Here is a 19,009-nt window from a genome sequence, read left to right as displayed (position 1 = left end):
TACTGCTGCAGAATCACATACGCTTACCAGCCTCCCCGGTACCTCTATCTGTTCCAGGGTTATCCTACTTAGATACATTACATATGGACATCTTTTCTTTTTCTTAAAAACTCCATCATTTCCCTTCATGGCGAAAAACAATCTAAGGATGGAGTCGATGCCCATGCGCACTATCATCCAAAGGAGGAGTCGCCCATCTTGTGACTACAAAGACTTATTCCAACACAACAACAAAGTTCAAACATCCGAGCCCAACACCAAAGGGTGATCTATGCACAAGTATGTGATTCTGCAGCTCTACATGCCAAGAACAGATGCATACTGGTAACTAGCATTTTCCTTTACAAGTCTGCTACTTGTAAAATGGAGCAACCCTGCCAAACAGTGTTGATCTACCCAAACTTCTACAAAAAGTTTTTTTAATGTATGTTATGGCCGTGCTGAATGGTTGCACAACAACATCCTTGTGGATAGTTTGAAAAAAGAACCAGCATTTTTGCCCTGATTTAGAACACACCAATGTATTGTCTTTTAATTCCTTTGTATGGAGATTTGTATGCTGTCTACATTTTTATTAATTTGTAACCGTTACTCTCCTCACCTGACTTGTCTACGATTTGCAGGTAGCAGAGGAACCACAGCTGGAAGTTCAGGTGATGCTCTTGGGAAGGCACTTGCATCGGTAAGAACATATTTGTTTTGCACTTGCCATACACATTTCCATATGAAGTCCTTTTGCTGTCCATATTTTTTGCCTCCCTACAGCATTGGTTTTGCAGCCCTTTAGAACACCTGCAAGCAGTCAGTTCTTAAAGCACACATTTTTAGAAGGCAGTCAGATTTTCATTAAAAAATGCCAACATTTTGCTCTGTGCTTATAAAACAAGATTCAGCTCTAAAAAAGTCCTGTTCAAGACATAACTGTGAGAAGCTGGGGTTCTGTTGCAGTGCCCCCTCCCACCCACACCTTTTGCCAGACTACTGATGCACTTTTGACTTGATGTGCCCTGGGTCCCAGCCAATCAGGTTCCCAGGGCCTGTATTCTTTGCCCAAAACTAACCCAAACCCAATTGGCATCTCTGGCAACAGGTCAGCCCCTGGTAAACGGTACCAGAGGTACCCAGGGCACTGTGACCAGGGAAGACCTCCAAGGGCTGCAGCACGTATTGTGCCACCCTTAGAGGCCCTGTACATTTACACTAACACACAGCCTGTGCAGGCTGCGTATCTTGGTGCAGAACAAAGTGAAGTCGACATGGCACACATCCCTGTGCCATGCCTTCAACCCACTGCCCTGGCATAGATCAGTCACCCCTATAGCTGGGTGCCCTATACCACTGGTGAAGGTAAAGGTGCATGAGTCCTGTACCCCTACAGTGTCTTAAGTCCATTCTTAGACATTGTAAGTGCAGTGCTGCCTTTAAGAGTATATGGTGCTGGCAGGTTGTCATTACGCACTCCAGAGCACCGTAATGGTTACACTGAAAACTGAAGTTTGGTATGGTATCAAACTTCTCAGCACATTAAACCCACACTGATGCTTGTGTGGGATTTAATGAAAAATGCACACAGAAGGCATCTTAGAGATGCCCCCCTGAAAACTAACCTACCACTAGTGTCTAGGCTGAGTGGCGGCTTTCAGCTGCCAACATCAGACATGTTTCTGGATCCATGGTTCGTGAGCCTGCTGCTCTCTGGGGCCTGAAACAATACACATCCTGGGACGAGGTGCCAAGCCTCCTCCACCAGGATGGGCAGGGTTCATGAAGGGGAAGCTTCAAAAGCTTGCCGCCTTTGTGAGCTTCCCCAGGCCACCTGCTGCTCTCAGCAACTTCTCCCCACTGGTTCTTTCCCCCCACTTTGAGCGGGAGAACTGGCGGGGAAAAAACAGTGAGGAAGAGAGGCGTGCCCACCTCTGCCAACTCCACCCCTCAGGTGGGGGAGGCGAGGTGATGGGGGGGACCCTGAAAACCAGGGAAAGGTTTATGTCCCCCTCCCACCGGAGGGTGGCATAATAGGGACTGTACCCACCCCAGGGAAGGAACCCATTGGTCCCTACCTTTTACCGATCTGTAACGCCCCATAATCTAGTTTTTAGGGGCACCCAGATCCTTGCTTCCTCAAACAAGAAGAAACTATAAGAAGTACCGAACAGCCGTGCAGCAGTTAACTAGAGGGAGGCGCCCACTGACTTTGCCCCAGCCACACAGGCTTGTCTCCACCTCGAACCTGCTCCTGCAAAATCCCGGTATGTCCTGCAGCCAGCAACCTCGAAAACCCCAGAGGATCTGCCTGCCTTAAACCCCAAAGACTGTCTCCCATGAACACTTGATTTGTTCATCTGCAACCTCTGGCCCAGGCTTGAAACCTTGAATCCCCACCACTCTGCACCCGCCCTCCAAGGCCCGAGCTCGAGTGGGCAAACACCATGAGGAGGTACCCCCCCCCCCGGCGATCCTGACCCGAGATCCGGCGACCCCTGACCTGCCGGCAGCCTAAATCCAGAAGGTCCCCACAACCATGACCAGGAGCTGGTAAGAAGATCCGACCCCAAAAGCTACCCCTGTACCAGACGCCCCACGGCCTTGGGTGCCCAAACAGACAGTGCCTAACCAACCCCTAACTTCCCAACTTACCTCTTGTTGTGGTCGCACCCAGAAGACCTTCGTCCCTCAGCCTGCAGTGCTTTTGTGGACCGGAGACTCCCCATTGAAAGCTACAGGGCTTCCAACGCCAAAACAGCACTCTGCAGCCGGCCAGTGCAGCTGAGGGTGCAACTTTTGTGCTGGCCTAAACCCCCATTTGCCCTGAGCTTAAGTCCAAGAGCTTTGCTCCCACAGCCCAGTGGCCTGTTTGTCCGCAGCCACCAACCAGAGGCCCCCTATCCACCTTTGGATAACATTGGCCCTCAGCACCCGGCCGCCCTAGTGCCGCTGAGGGTGTAACAAGAGTGCATCATTGACCCTGGGGGAACCCTTATTCTAACCCCAGAAGCTCAACTCCAAAGACCGATTACTTACCTGGCAACGGTTAACTTAATTTCTCTCCATAGGAACCTATTGCCTGTTTATCTCCGAGAAATGTTCTAAGGGTGGAGTTGATTTATATGGAAACCTGAAAAATAACAATTCTGCAAAACTGACTTTACTTACCTTTTCTCTAGGAAATGCCCCAGTGTGATATCTAGGCGTTCGAGGCATGTGGGCTGCTGAATTCATATCTGTGCATAGATCGCCGCCTAGTGTTGGGTCCGGATGTTTGCACGTTGTTGTCCTGGAAGAGTCTTCGAAGTATCCTGAGATAGGTGACTCCTCCCCTGGACCATAGTGCGCATGGGCATCCTCTCCATCCTCAGATTGTTTTTTTCCGCCATTGGGTTCGGATGTGCTTATCTTGACTCAAGTTAGGAAAATTTAGTTTTCAGGCCAAAAGGCCTTTAGTTTTCGTCGGTACTGTTCCCGATCGGTATCGACAGTTTACTTGCTAGTTTAGCGACTTTAACAACTTTTTCGGATCCATTATATCCGACCATCGACCCTACATAGACGATGGAATCGAGGACCCCATTCAAGCGGTGTCCTGTTTGCCACGCGAAATGTCCACATATCGACGTCCACCCGGTGTGCAACAAATGCCTCTCACCGGATCACGACGAATCGAAATGTATGGCCTGTGCCCGATTCAGATCCAAGTAGACTCTCCGGAATCGATAGCCGCGAGACTTGAAGCGCAGCAAGCGGCACCGGCCCCGGCCAACATCTTCAGCACCGAGGACGAAGATGTTGAAAGCGTGGAAAACATACCCTCCAGCCCCGCTTCCGAACACGGTTCCAGATCAAAAGACGTAGATGAAGAGCTTTTTCACAGGGAAGAAGCCGACGATGAGGTAGGAGACTACGATGAGGCCTTAGGGGCCGAAGAAGGTAGCTCCGGTGACGAGCGGGGCCTACCCGTCCAAACGGAGGATATCCCAGTGCGTCAGTCTACGGCTCCGGTCGAGGGATCGCCTTCGGGCCTTACCCAAGATCAATCCCGCAGTTCTTCGGCCCCGCCCTCTGGCCCGGCCTCGGACATCCAGCGAGAGCCATTATTACCCAAAAAGACTGGTTTCCCTTCCACGAAACCGAAACCAATCGTCGCACCGGTTCAACAGAAACCGAAAGTGAAACTAACACTGGTCGGCTCGAGGACCACCACACCTTCGACGCCAGCCAAAACCGTCGGCTCCGACCGCACCAAAAGGGACTTCGGTGCCGAACTCGCTGCAGCCGATGTCGGCGCCGACCCAAAGAGAAAGGCCATCGGTACCGCCAAAGCGCCTCGGCCCCCGGCACCGAAACAATCTGCACCGACCACCAAGGTTAAAATGGCCGCTGCATCGCAATCCACCTCGAAAGCAGCGACTACGGTCCAATCATCGACACCGTCGACAGCTACTACCTCTCCTCGACTCGATGACCCTGTGGCTCCAAAGAAGTCCACACCTACCTCTACAGAACCACTCGGCGCCAAAGAACCGTCGGAGTTCCAGGTGCGACAAGTTGCAGCGTCCTTGCAACGCATCAGAGAAAAGGCAGCCCTCCAGGCCACGTCGGGCTCCGAGCCGAAAAAGGCTCAAAGGGCACCTTCGGCACCAACCAACATCACCTTTGGTTTGCCGCCATCCACGGCGCCGAAACTATTCGAGATCAGAATACGTGTCACCCAGACAAGGTCCCCATCTACTGCACACTCTCCTACTGGGACATCACCGTCCCACTTCATCGACGCCGGCAGGCTCATGCTCCGAAAGCGGAAGATCACTTCCGAGCAGGCTTTGGACTCTTACAGGATCCCGCTAAAGCAAAAACTGCCGGCGGAATCGGAACCAGTTCTTTATGAACGCCTCCACACCTCTTACCCAGATCCACAGTCCTTCTCTCCGACTCTCTCCGACACGGACGCATTAGAGGACTACATGGGTGACGACACCACCTACCCCAGGGATATGGACCCTGAAGGCCAGCAGGACCCTGATCAAGCTTGGGATGACCCTGTAGACCCAGGTGCCGCTATGGATACACAGGACACGCAGCTTTATGGCGCAAAAACGTCTCCCACAGAGGACACTGCTGCATTCAACGCCCTCATTGAACGTGCCGCAGCCAATCATGGAGTGCAACTCCACTCAGACACAATCGAGGACGATTTCTTGGTGGACACTTTCACATCCTCAGAGAGGACTGTAAAAACTCTGCCCATGTTGAAAGGTGTCCTCAAGCCAGCAAAGGACATTTTCAAAGAAACCACCAGGGCACGGGTAATAAACCCCAGGATCGAGAAAAATACAAGCCAGCACCTGGGGACCCTACCTACATTAGAGGCCAGTTGCCTCTGGACTCCATCGTAGTTGCTAATGCTCGCAAACGGGCACACTTGCAGACAACTGGTGATGCTCCTCCCCCGGACAAAGAGTCCAAGGTGCTAGAGACCTCCGGAAAAAGGGTTGCAGCCCAGGCGGCAAACATATGGCGCATTGCCAATACACAGGCGCTCCTAGCTCGCTACGATCGCTCACACTATGACACGTTAGAGACCCTACTCCAACATCTACCTGACGAGTACAAAGAGGCAGCGGAGCTCCTCATCAGGGAGGGACAACTTCTCACAAACGCATCCATTAAGTGTGCACTGGATGCTGCCGACACAGCTGCGAGAGCAATAAACACCAGCGTCATGCTACGACGACACGCCTGGTTACGAATCTCCGGATTCAAACCTGAGGTTCAAAATAACATCCTCAATCAGTCGGTCAACCCCGACTACTTATTCGGACCAGAGGTTGACACCACCCTAGAAAAGATAAAAAAAAGACACAGACACTGCAAAGTCAATGGGGGCTCTGCAAACGCAGACATTTCGTAGTAGCTCCTTTCGTCGCCCCGGAAATAGAGGAGAGGGTAGAGGACAGGGGTCACAGCAAACCTACAATAAAGGGGGCACACAAAGTGCCTACGATAAAAACACCCGATGTGGATATCGTGGCTCCAGCACAAAGGGCAGAGGACGCGGTTACGGCAATACCAGGTCCTCCCCCAAGAACAAACAGTGACGCCCTCTCCCTTCCCCCCGACCACATAACCCCTGTCTGGGGAAGACTCCAGCGGTTCCTGTCCACGTGGACTACCATCACCACGGACAGGTGGGTCAAAGATGTTATCCAACACGGTTACTGCCTCGAATTAACCTCCACTCCACCCACAATACCGCCAAAGCACCGTCCTATGTCCTCAGAGCACTTAGCATTATTACAGCAGGAAGTGCTAAGTATGCTGCAAAAAGGCGCAATAGAGGTCGTGCCCGTCCACCAGCAGGGGACAGGGGTGTACTCTCTGTACTTCTTAATACCAAAAAAGGACGGGTCACTCAGACCTATACTAGACCTGAGACCCCTCAACCACTACATTCTCTCAGAGCATTTCCACATGCTCACCCTACAGCAGGTTCTCCCGCTGCTCAGACAGGGAGACTTCCTAGCCACGCTAGACCTCAAAGATGCGTATTTCCACATACCCATACACCCGTCACACAGAAAATATCTCAGGTTCACTATTCAGGGGCAGCACTACCAATTCAAAGTTCTTCCCTTCGGTGTGACAACAGCACCCAGAGTTTTCTCAAAGTGCCTAGCTACTGTGGCTGCACATCTACGGAGGCAACACATTCACGTCTACCCTTACCTGGACGACTGGCTTGTTCAGGCAAAGTCAGCCCAGCAATGTGCCAGCCACATGTCCCGCACCATTCACCTTCTTCACAGTCTGGGATTCTCACTAAATTACCCAAAATCACATCTCCAACCCGCACACGTACAACAGTACCTAGGTGCGACCATAGACACTCTGGCAGCCACAGCTCAGCCAAATTTAGTGAGGATCAACGGCATGCAAATGCTGATCTCAAAGTTCAAACCCCAACACTCCCTTCCTGCGAGAGTGTTCATGCAGTTGATAGGCATGATGGCCTCCTGCATTTTCATAGTCCCGCACCCGAGACTACATATGCGCCCGCTTCAGGAGTGCTTGGCACGTCAATGGAATCAGGCTCACGGGCAATTAAAAGACCTAGTGTTGGTGAGCGGTCGGGCATACAACTCTCTGCATTGGTGAAATCCACAAAACCTTTGCAAGGGCCGACCGTTCCAAGAGCCTGTTCCACAAATAATACTGACGGCGGACGCGTCTCTCCAGGGATGGGGAGCTCATGTACTCAATTACATAGTGCAGGGACTATGGACAATACAACAAAAGAAGATGCACATCAACCTTCTAGAACTGATGGCAATCTTCCTGGCAATGAAGGCATTCAAAGTACACTTGTGCAACAAAGTCGTGTTGATCCGGACGGACAACATGACTGCCATGTACTACATACAGAAGCAGTGAGGAACACACACTCCACAGTTGTCTCATCTGGCTCAGAGCATGTGGAAGTGGGCCATTCAGAGGAACATCTTCCTCATGGCGGAACACCTCCCCGGCAAGGACAACCAGATGGCGGATCTGCTCAGCAGACACAGCCACCAGATGCACGAGTGGGAGCTACACCCGTCAGTACTCCAACCGTACTTCCAACAGTGGGGTCATCCAGAGATAGACCTATTCGCCACAAGCGAAAACGCAAAATGCCAAAGCTTTGCCGCCAGGTTCCCACATCCACAGTCGCAGGGCAATGCGATATGGATGAACTGGTCCGGCAGATTTGCGTATGCTTTTCCCCCAGCGCCGTTGATACCGCTGGTGGCACGCAAACTGCGACAACACTCACTGACACTCATCCTGGTTGCTCCAACATGGGCACGCCAGCCATGGTACACCACCTTTCTGGAACTTTCCGTGGTGCCGCATCAAAGGCTGCGGATCAAACCCGCGCATTTGACGCAGAACCATGGAGAAATTCAGCACCCAGATCCGCAACAGCTGAACCTGGCGATCTGGCTCCTGAAGTCCTAGAGTTTGGCTACCTAAACCTGCCACCTGACTGTATGGAGATCATTAAGGAAGCTAGGAGACCCACTACCAGAGCGTGCTATGCAGCCAAATGGAAGAGGTTTGTCATTTATTGCAATAACAATAACATTAACCCGCTAGACGCATCCATTCAAAACATAATCGGTTACCTCTTACACCTATACCGATGCAATCTGGCATACACCTCAATACGTATCCATTTGACCGCAATAGCAGCCTATCTCCAGAACAGGCAGCACCTCTCTTTATTCAGAGTGCCTGCCATCAAAGCCTTCTTGGAGGGACTTGAACGAGTAATTCCCCCAAGACACCCACCAGCACCAGTATGGAACCTCAACTTGGTTCTCACCCGACTGATGGGTCCACCCTTCGAACCTCTCCACTCATGTGAGATTCAATTCCTCACCTGGAAAGTAGCTTTCCTAATAGCAATCACTTCGTTGAGAAGAGTTAGTGAACTCCAGGCACTAACCATTCAAGAGCCATTCATACAGGTTCACGCAAACAGGGTCGTACTACGTACCAACCCCAAATTCATGCCTTAAGTAATATCGCAGTTCCACATGAATCAAACGATTGAACTGCCTGTTTTCTTTCAGAATCCACAAAATGTCGCTGAAAGAATGCTCCATACACTAGACGTCAAAAGAGCCCTCATGTACTATATAGACAGAACTAAAAACTTTAGGAAGACAAAACAACTTTTCGTTGCCTTTTCCCCACAACACAAAGGCAACGCCATCTCCAAAGCAGGTATAGCCAGATGGATCGTTAAATGTATTCAAATTTGCTATCAAAAGGCTAAACGCACATTAACGATTCCCCCACGAGCCCACTCAACACGTAAATTAGGGGCCTCCATGGCTTTCCTGGGAAACATTCCTTTACATGATATATGTAGAGCAGCCACATGGTCCACTACACATACATTTACCAAACACTATTGTGTAGATGTGCACTCAAAACAGCAGGCAGCTGTAGGACAGGCTGTTCTCAAAACTCTTTTTCAGACCGCTGCAGCTGGCACTGGTAGCCGCCGCTAATGGGAGGTACTGCTATGTATTCTATGCACAGATATGAATTCAGCAGCCCACATGCCTCGAACTGAATATGCTACTTACCAGTATGCATCTGTTCTTGGCATGTAGGGCTGCTGACATTCATATCGCCCACCCTCCTCCCCGGCGCCTGTAGCAGCTGCAGCTCTCAGAATTACTGTATAGCATGGTCATCACTTTCTGTATCTACTCCATCACTGCCACAATGGCGAAAAACAATCTGAGGATGGAGAGGATGCCCATGCGCACTGTGGTCCAGGGGAGGAGTCACCTATCTCAGGATACTTCGAAGACTCTTCCAGGACAACAACGTGCAAACATCCGGACCCAACACTAGGCGGCGATCTATGCACAGATATGAATGTCAGCAGCCCTACATGCCAAGAACAGATGCATACTGGTAAGTAGCGTATTCAATATCACACTGAGTAGAAAAAGTAATCTAAAAAATAATCTCCAAAGTAACTTGTCTGTAATTTTTACTGCAAAATCGATAGAAAGTAGATGTACAGCATTCCACAGTATTGCATTACCAGTAATTCAAACTGTAACCATTTCAAAGTACTTTTACAACTGCATTCCAAACTGTATATTTACTGCAAAGTATTTATCAACTTACCTGTATCAGGCTTGCTTGGTTCTAGGAAATAAAATAACATGTTCGAGGCATATGAGCTGCAGATTACACACTTGTGCATAGATCGCCATTTGGTGTTGGGCCCGGATGTTTGCAGTTGTTTTTCCACTTGGAAAGTCTTTGGAAGTCACGAGGTCGGTGACTCCTCCTTTGGATCGTGTTGCGCATGGGCTTCGGCTCCATCCTCAGATTGTTTTTTTCCGCCATCGGGCTCGGATGGGATCTTCGCGCTCTGGTTCCGAACAGTTCCAGTTCTTCTATCGACGCGCAATCCTCACCCTAATTAATGGTATTGTTTAGATCGCGATCCCCACACTCGACGCGGCTCTCATCGATCAAGAACCTTCGGTTCCCGTCGTCGTCGACGGCCTTCGGGCCTACCCAAGCTCCGGTCCTGGCTAATGGAAAGGACTCCCTTCAAGAAGTGCCCTCTGTGGGTCCAAATTCCCCCACACCGATCTCCACGAAGTATGTAACCTCTGCCTCTCCCCTGAACACGAGGCTCGAGACTGTCCGGCATGCAAGTCCTTCCGGTCCAAGAAAACCCTTCGGGACCGAAGGGCACAGATAACTATGGCACACTCGTCGACGGCGATTCCAGATAACATCTTCGGGGAAGGCGTCGACGCTCCAGAAGAACACCACACCGATGAGGGCCTAGTCAGCGCCTCCGAAGCCGACGATTCAGATGTGGAGGATATCACTCCGGCACAGAGGGTCGTGAGTACCTAACTACCCCCACCCCCTCCCCACACACACACACCCTCAACGGCACCAAAAAAGGCTTCGGTCACGCCTTCGCCTCTGGGCCTAGGTAAGACCGAAGAGATTGCTTCCCACACCGCTCCTCCGGGACCGGTAAAGAAGCCAATTAAGCCTTCTGGCGGCTCAGGCTCGAGCCAGCCCACCGTCGAGAAACACTCCTCCGCACCGATGCTGAAAAAAAAAATGGCCTCCTCCTCGGCACCGAGCTCCATACCGAAACACTCTGCGCCGAAAACCAGCTCCACCTTCTCGGTACCGACACCATCCCCGGAACCAGGCAAAAAACACAAGGCCACCGACACCGATATCTCCAAGCCGAAAACCATCTCGGCACCGAATAAACAGACAGCCCTTTCCAGGCCGCATAGTTCCAAACAGCGGACTAGCACAGACTCTAAAACCAAACCACCGGCCCGATGCCTTCGGCGCAGACGAACAAACCACCCTCCGAAGAACTCTTTACACCTGATCCATTACAAAAGACATTGATCAAAGACCCCAAAACCGGACAGTTAATGCTCAGCATCAAAAAGAGACAGCTGGAAAAACCTGCTTCACCTCCAAAGAGGAAGGACTCTGCTACCTCCCCTTTCAGAATGCCTTCACCACCTCCTCCACCTTCTCCACCCCCGCCTCATCATTCCCCAACACCCTCTCCGGATGATGATGATGATGATAATGATAATGTCTATGATGACATAGGCGACGTGCCCCATGACCTACCTACAGAGGACCCCACTCCCACAGGCTCCCCAGACCCATGGGACGACTACAACATCCCTGACATTCCTAACGTCCCACAAGATGGTCTCTACCCTTCGAGACCATCCCCACCAGAAGACTCCTTAGGGTTCAAGCACTTACTACAGAGGGCTGCACACTATCACGGAGTGGATCTCCATACAATCCCGTGGAGGAGGACTTCCTTCTCGATACGTTTGACACTACGCATAGGGCCACCTCCATACTGCCCATGCTCAAAGGAGTTATTATACACGTGCCAGAAATCTTTAAAAACCCAGTAAAAGCCAGGGTCATTAACCCTCGAATTGACAAAAAATATAAAGCCGCCCCTACAGATCCCTCCTATATCAGTGGGCCGGCACCACTAGATTCACTGGTAGTGTCTACAGCACGTAAGAGAGCCAACTCCCAAGCGTCAGGCGAAGCACCACCACATGACAAAGAGTCAAAACTACTAGACGCATCCGGCAAGCGCACTGCATCACAAGCTGCCAACATATGGCGTATCGCTAATACACAAGCGCTACTAGCAAGATACGACAGGGCCCATTATGACGAACTAGAAGCCATAATGCAACACCTCCCTGACAAATAGAATCGGGCAAACAAGTTAATTCTGGAGGGCAAAACTATCACCAATATCTCCATCCATTGTGCCCTAGATGCAGCTGACACTGCCTCTAGAGCCATTAATACCAGCATCCTCCTCCGTCGCCTGGCTAAGGATCTCCGGTTTTAAACCAGGAGTACAAGCTTCCATCCTGACCCACCCCTTTGACCAGGAACATCTGTTTGGCCCAAAAGTGGATGAGGCCCTAGAAAAGATGAAAAAAGACACCGATACGGCGAAGTCTATGGGAGCCTTACAATCGCACCCTCCCAGGCGCTCCTTTCGACGCTCTTCATTTCGGAGCACATCCAGGGGCTACTCCTCTGACACTGCTTCCACTGCATACAAGGCCCATACCCAATCCACCTTTACCAGGGGTTACCAAAGGGGCGGATACAGAGGCAACAATAATAAAGGCAGAGGCAAGGACCAACACCGCCCGCTCTGCCTCCGTCCCTGCCCAATGACTCTCCTCCACTCCCCCCAGACCATCCCACTCCGGTCGGGGGCAGACTCCAAAATGTCTTTTCTGTCTGGACTACCATCACCTCCGACAAATGGGTAACACAAATAATTCGGTCAGACACCTCAACAGCGCTAGCCTACCCCAGTCCGGCCAGGATCACAAGCATACAGGCTCTACGCGCAAAATTTACGGCACAACACTCCCTTCCAGCTCGAGTGTTTATGCAACTAATCTGGATGATGGCCTCTTGCATATTCATAGTACCTCACGCAAGACTCCAGATGCGTCCTCTCCAAGAGTGCGTAGAGCGCCAATGGAACCAGGCCCAGGGTCAATTAACAGATCTGGTGTTGGTAGACGGTCGTACCCATCGCTCTCTGCAGTGGTGGACCACCAAAAACCTTTCCAAAGGGTGACCGTTCCTGGACCCGGTTCCTGAGATAGTACTGACGGACGCATCGCTCTCCGGCTGGGGAGCTCACCTATTGCATCACACCATGCAGGGCAGGTGGACACCTCAACAAAAGCTACTCCACATCAACCATCTGGAGTTACTAGCCGTCTTCTTAGCCCTAAAATCTTTTCAAACACAGACTTCAGGCAAGGCAGTCCTAGTCCACACAGGCATGACAGCTATCTACTGTATACAAAAACAAGGCGGCACACACTCTCCACAGCTCTCTCAGCTAGCACAGAGCATATGGAGATGGGCCATACCCCAGAAAATCTTTCTTCTAGCCCAACATGTCCCAGGAGTCCAGAACACTGTGGCAGATCTGCTCAGCACAACTCCACGAGTGGGAACTCCACACACAAGTTCTTCAACCGTACTGTCAAATGTGGGGGCATCCACAGATAGAACTCTTCGCCACCCACGAAAACCAAATGCCCAAGCTTCGCCGCCAGATATCCACACCCACTGTCCAAAGGCAATGCGATATGAATGAACTGGTCAGGCAGATATGCATACGCTTTTCCGCCTCTCCCACTCATTCCATCAGTGGTGCGCAAACTACAACAACACTCCCTCACACTAATCCTAGTAGCTCCAACTTGGGCCAGACAACCGTGGTACACCACACTGCTAGAACTCTCTGTAGCACCACACCAAAAGTTACACCTCTCTCCACACCTCTTAACCCAGAACCATGGAGAGATCAGGCACCCGGACCCTGCTCAGCTCAACCTTGCGATCTGGCTCCTGAAATCCTAGAATTCGGTTACCTAAATTTTCCCCCTGACTGCATTAACGTCATTAAAGAAGCTAGGCGACCCACCACTAGAGCGTGCTACGCCGCCAAGTGGAAACATTTTGTTGTCTATTGTCACAACAATACCATCAATCCCCTAGATGTGTCCGTTCAACACATCATAGGCTATTTACTGCACCTACAAAGATGCAATCTAGCCTACACGTCCATTAGACTGCACCTTGCAGCCATAGCAGCTTATCTACAAACCAGGCAACATCTATCGCTCTTTAGAGTACCTGCCATTAAAGACTTCATGGAAGGCCTTAAAAGAATAATTCCCCCCAGAGTACCACCCTCACCTGTGTGGAACCTAAATATCGTTCTCACCAGACTAATGGGGCCTCCCTTCGAACCACTACACAATTGTGAACTTCAATTCCTAACATGGAAAACCGCATTTCTTGTAGCCATCACTTCCCTCAGAAGGGTTAGTGAGATACAAGCACTTACCATTCAATAACCTTTTCTCCAAATGCACCATAACAAGGTAGTTCTCCGTACTAATCCAAAATTCCTCCCTAAAGTAATTTCTCCCTTTCACCTAAACCAATCTGTAGAACTGCCAGTATTCTTCTCGCAACCACAGACCGTTGCAGAAAGAGCTCTCCACACATTAGATGTCAAACGAGCCTTGCTCTACTACATCGAGAGAACACAACCCTTCCGTAAGACCAAACAACTGTTTCTCTTTCTCACCACCACACAAAGGCAACCCCATCTCCAAGTCGGGGATAGCCAGGTGGATTGTCAAATGCATTCAGATTTGCTACCACAAAGCAAAACAAACGCTATCCATTCCCCCTAAAACCCACTCTACACGTAAAATAGGGGCCTCAATGGCATTTCTAGGGAACATCCCATTAGATGATATCTGCAGAGCAGCTACATGGTCAACACCGCACACTTTCACCAAACGCTATTGTGTAGATGTGCAAACTAAGCAACAGGCTAGTGTGGGCCAGGCTGTACTCAAAACATTATTTCAAACCACTGCAACAGATACGGGTGGTCGCCGCTAAGGATGGGTACTGCTATATAATCTATGCACAAGTGTGTAATCTGCAGCTCATATGCCTCGAACGGAATATGCTACTTACCAGTATGCATCTGTTCTTGGCATGTAGAGCTGCAGATCTACACACGCCCTCCCGCCTCCCTGGCGACCTTTATCTGTTCCAGTTTATCTTATTTAGATACAACACACATGGGCATCTTCACTGTTACTACGCTCCATCTTTCCCTACTGGCGAAAAACAATCTTGGGATGGAGCCGAAGCCCATGCGCAATACGATCCAAAGGAGGAGTCACCGACCTCGTGACTTCCAAAGACTTTCCAAGAGGAAAAACAACTGCAAACATCCGGGCCCAACACCAGATGGCGATCTATGCACAAGTGTGTAGATCTGCAGCTCTACATGCCAAGAACAGATGCATACTGGTAAGTAGCATATTCCTTACCCGTAACTTGAATTTTCTTCCATAGGAAACCATTGACTGTTTTTCTGTGAAATTTCTTCTAAGTGTCGATTTTGCAAACTTATAAATATTCGTTAAAAATAGCCTGTATAACTTAAACACAGTTTCTCAACTGCTTACAGGTGGTACACTAGTGCTGGATCCAGGATCCAACACTGACCTAGAAAAAGTAACCATAACCCCACTTACCTGCTAAGTGAATTTCCTCCCATAGGATAACATTGGTAATTTGATTAGAAAAAGTTTCCAAGTGTCAACTTTTAAAATAGGAAAATATTGTTTAAAAATCACAACAGTAACTAAAACGTATTTTCTCACTTGTTTCCAAGAACGGTCCCAGGACTGAATCTAGGATCCAGTCCTGGAGTTAGAAAAGTAATCCGGAAAGTAATCAATTGCATATAACTTAAAATTCCCATTGAGCTCAATGTATTATTGTGTTTGAAATTGTGTTGCCTATTGCAACAAACTGTAACTATTGGATTCAAAAGTCAATTGCCTTTTACAAAGTATTTAACTAAAGCATCTCATTCTGAGAAAGTATATTTTGATACCTATTGTTGGTTCTAAAATAAAACAACAATATATTTTTATGTACAAACCATTGGCCTAGAGTACAGTTCTTGAGTGTGTGAGACCATTTGCTGGCTGAGTGTGTGCAACAAATGCTTTACACTGTCCTCTGATATGGCCTTACTGCTCGACCAAGCTACCACTTTAGAGAGTAAGGTTATATCTAACTTTAGCCTCGGCCAAGCCTCTGGGGGCTGTGGACTCTGTACACACTGTGCCTATTTGGGAACAGTATATACAGAGCCACTTTCCTACAGTTACTATTTGGATGTTTGAATCAGACTGCATTTTTACTTTTCATAACCTTTCTGTGGATTTTGGCTCAGGTCCAGCATTTTTGATGTGTTAGCTGGTAAAGTTTAATTTGATTGAGACACTGATTGCATATTGCTTCTCTGTTTTCAGATTTACTCCCCAGATCACTCCAGCAATAACTATTCCTCAAACCCATCAACACCAGTAGGATCCCCTCAGGGACTCACAGGTATGTCTGAACCGGTCACAATTTTTGTCTTTCAAATGAGGTGATTGACCGGTCTTACAGTTTAATGAGCATAACCTGCCCCTGCTTTTGCTTTTCTCCAGAGTTATTGTAAATATTTGCCTAGTATAAACTATCACACACAGGGAATTTGAGTCAACCCACTTCAACCACTTTCTCCTTCACGTCACATTAACATTCTGCAACAGTTTAGACAGCATACATAGAGGAGACAGGTTGCATGTAGTCTTTAGTTGTTTCAGTGTTAAGGAGCGTAATGTATTCTGCTCTGTTAAAGGTTTACAGGGGTTCTCAGTGGGGAATAATTCATGCGTATGAATCTATGAAAAAAGCCAGTTTTGGAGAATGAGGGTACAGGTAAGTAATCAATATTCCTCCTGATAGATCTCCGGTACATTCACAGAGAAAAACACTATGTTCTTGTTCAACCTGCTTTTTACAGCAAGAGAATGAAGTATATAAAAAGTCAGCTAGCTGCAAAACTGTCAGATCTAGAGTGAAGAAGAAATAGCAACTTTTCCATAATGCCCGTTTATATAAAACACCATACATAATCAAAACATGTTGACACTACTGCCATGAAGGAAGATGGGGCCACTGCTGAACCACCACTAGACTGAGACAGTAGAATACTACAGCAGTGGGCAAAACGATGGAGAGCGCAGCAACAACCCAATTACTTAATTCTCGTTATGCATGTAGGGCAGCAACAATGAACCTCCGCTTCTGTCCATCTTGGACAAGTTTCTGTACGATGCCCCAGCTATGGTCCAGAGTCTTTATTTCAGTTTTAACAGTTAGCCTCCACGTGTTCTCCTGCCTGCGGTTTATTACAAGAACAGCTCTCCGCTGAACCCCAGAAGACAGTCTTCTCTTTTGATGGTGTATTCAGTGTTGAACCCTCTATTGTTTAACATTTACATCCGCCTATTGATAGATTAAGTGGAAAAGTGTGGTCTTTTTACCTACACAGATGACACTCTGATCATCTTTACTCTGTCTTCTGAACAGAACCATGGACCCTCAGTCAAGCTTCGGCCTGAGTTGTGTCTCCTCTTGGATCAATAAAAAAAACTCTCAGGCTCAGTGCAATAAGACTGAGGTCATGATTCGGGTGGAAAACTCCTCTCTCTGGGCCCCTCATCACTGGCCTGACTCTATAAGGGCTCTGCCTACTCCATCACAAAGTTAATAACCTGGGATTCCTTCTGGATGACAAACTGTCTATGAAGCCTCAGGTAGCTAACGTTTCAGACACCTCTTTTGTGGTCCTCAAATGACTAAAAAAGATCATCCGGATGATCCCTGATCCCACTCAACGAACTGTGATCCAGGCTTTGATTATAGCCAGACTGGACTATCGCAATGTGTTGTATGTGGGATAAGGAGCCAATCATAAAGTATAGACTTGTGCAAGAAGAGACTTGAACTTCCCACATTATAGGAAGACAAAGTAATGAGAAAACCAACAACGGCATCATCTGCTTCTACATGACTGAAGAGAGCCATATAATCTGTGTTAAATCATAAAATGACTATTTAGCACAGAAAACCTCCAAATATCTACTTTGAATATTTCAAAAGAGAACACTTTGAACTGGTACCATTCAGAAGTGACTCCACCGACCTCCAAAAGTCTGATGCTGGGGTAGTTAAGCCAGTAGTGTCTGAAGTGTTACTGCCTACAGAAGGTCTCCCAAACAGGTTTCCTTTTCTCAAATGCCTGTAGTCAAAGCTTTCCTTGAGGGTTTAAAAAAGGTTTACCCACCTGTAAGATCATCCTATCCATCATGAGAGCTTAATGTGGTTCTCTCCAAATTAACAAGCCCCCTTTCGAACCCATAAACAAAGTCTTTACGACACCTTACCTGGAAGACCGCTTTCCTATTAGCGATCACTTCAGCTCGCAGACTCCGCGTAATCCAGGCTCTTTACTCAGTAGAACATTATCTGATTTTTTTCATTCAAAAAGGGTGGTCATGAGAACACATCCTAGTTTTTGGCCTAAGATCGTTTGATTTTCATATCAATCAGACCATCACTCTCCCAATGTTTTTTCCCAACCCTTCCATGCCACCAGAAAGGGCTTCGCACTCATTCGTTTTACTTTGACAAAACTAAGGAGATAAGATATTCTGACCACTTGTTCATTAACTATGGCCAAATGCTCACTGGTTTGGCTTCCTCCAAGGAATCTACCTCTAGGTGGATAGTCTCTTGCATATCTCTCACTTACCAGTTAGCCAACTAAAGCCTCCCTTGTCAACCTAGAGCCCACTCTGCAAGGCATAAGGCAGCCACTGCTGCTCTGCTCAGATATGTAGCCATCGTAGGGATGTGCAAGGCTGCAACTTGGCATTCACTTCATTTCTTCGCTTGCCATTATTGCCTGGACTCAGACACTTAAGCAGATGCCCAAGTATGGGCGGCTTCACTTAGAAATCTGTTTGGTTATTGTTGTTAGCTGCTAGGAACAGTCTTGTATTCGTCCGCAGAGGTATGGGATTATTCAATGCTTATGGTTATTGATTAACATTCCCTGGAAGAGAAGGATAAGCGACTTACCTGTACTCCTAGTTCTCTTCCAGAGGAATACTCATCAGTCAAAAGCAACCCTCCCTCCTCCCTGGACGGATATTTAACACAGCAGCTGTGATGTGGTTTATCCTCTGAATGCTCTTGTCATTGTAAAAAAAAAAAACACCTGACCTAACTGTCGCCTGTGGGAAAGGTGGGATTCAGGAGGTCTTCGAAATATTAAGGCACAGTGTCAGTTTTCTCTGTTATGATTTTCAATGCAAAATATTGGCTAACAGTGTGAGAAAGTGCAATCTTTCTTTCATGGTATGCCCCCACTTTTTGCTGAATGTACTTAGACTGTGTGCGCTCTGGACTCCTGCCAATCAGTGCTCAG

At 48.5% G+C, this 19,009-nt stretch overlaps 1 protein-coding gene across 5 annotated transcripts in view; it reads left to right on the top strand.

Annotated features, from left to right (window-relative positions):
* Positions 1-19,009, top strand: part of TCF3 (transcription factor 3) — a 662,804-nt gene that overhangs the window by 379,772 nt on the left and 264,023 nt on the right. For all 5 annotated transcript variants that reach the window (XM_085639184.1, XM_085639188.1, XM_085639183.1 and 2 more), the window contains exons 12-13: positions 624-682; positions 15,999-16,077. In XM_085639184.1, the coding sequence (XP_085495310.1) occupies positions 624-682; positions 15,999-16,077 (138 nt within the window). The remainder of the gene's footprint in view (positions 1-623; positions 683-15,998; positions 16,078-19,009) is intronic.

This window comes from Triturus cristatus, chromosome 12 (genome assembly GCF_964204655.1).
Source record: "Triturus cristatus chromosome 12, aTriCri1.1, whole genome shotgun sequence".
Classification (NCBI taxonomy): Eukaryota; Metazoa; Chordata; class Amphibia; order Caudata; family Salamandridae; genus Triturus; species Triturus cristatus.
This window is presented reverse-complemented; position numbering and strand designations above follow the sequence as displayed.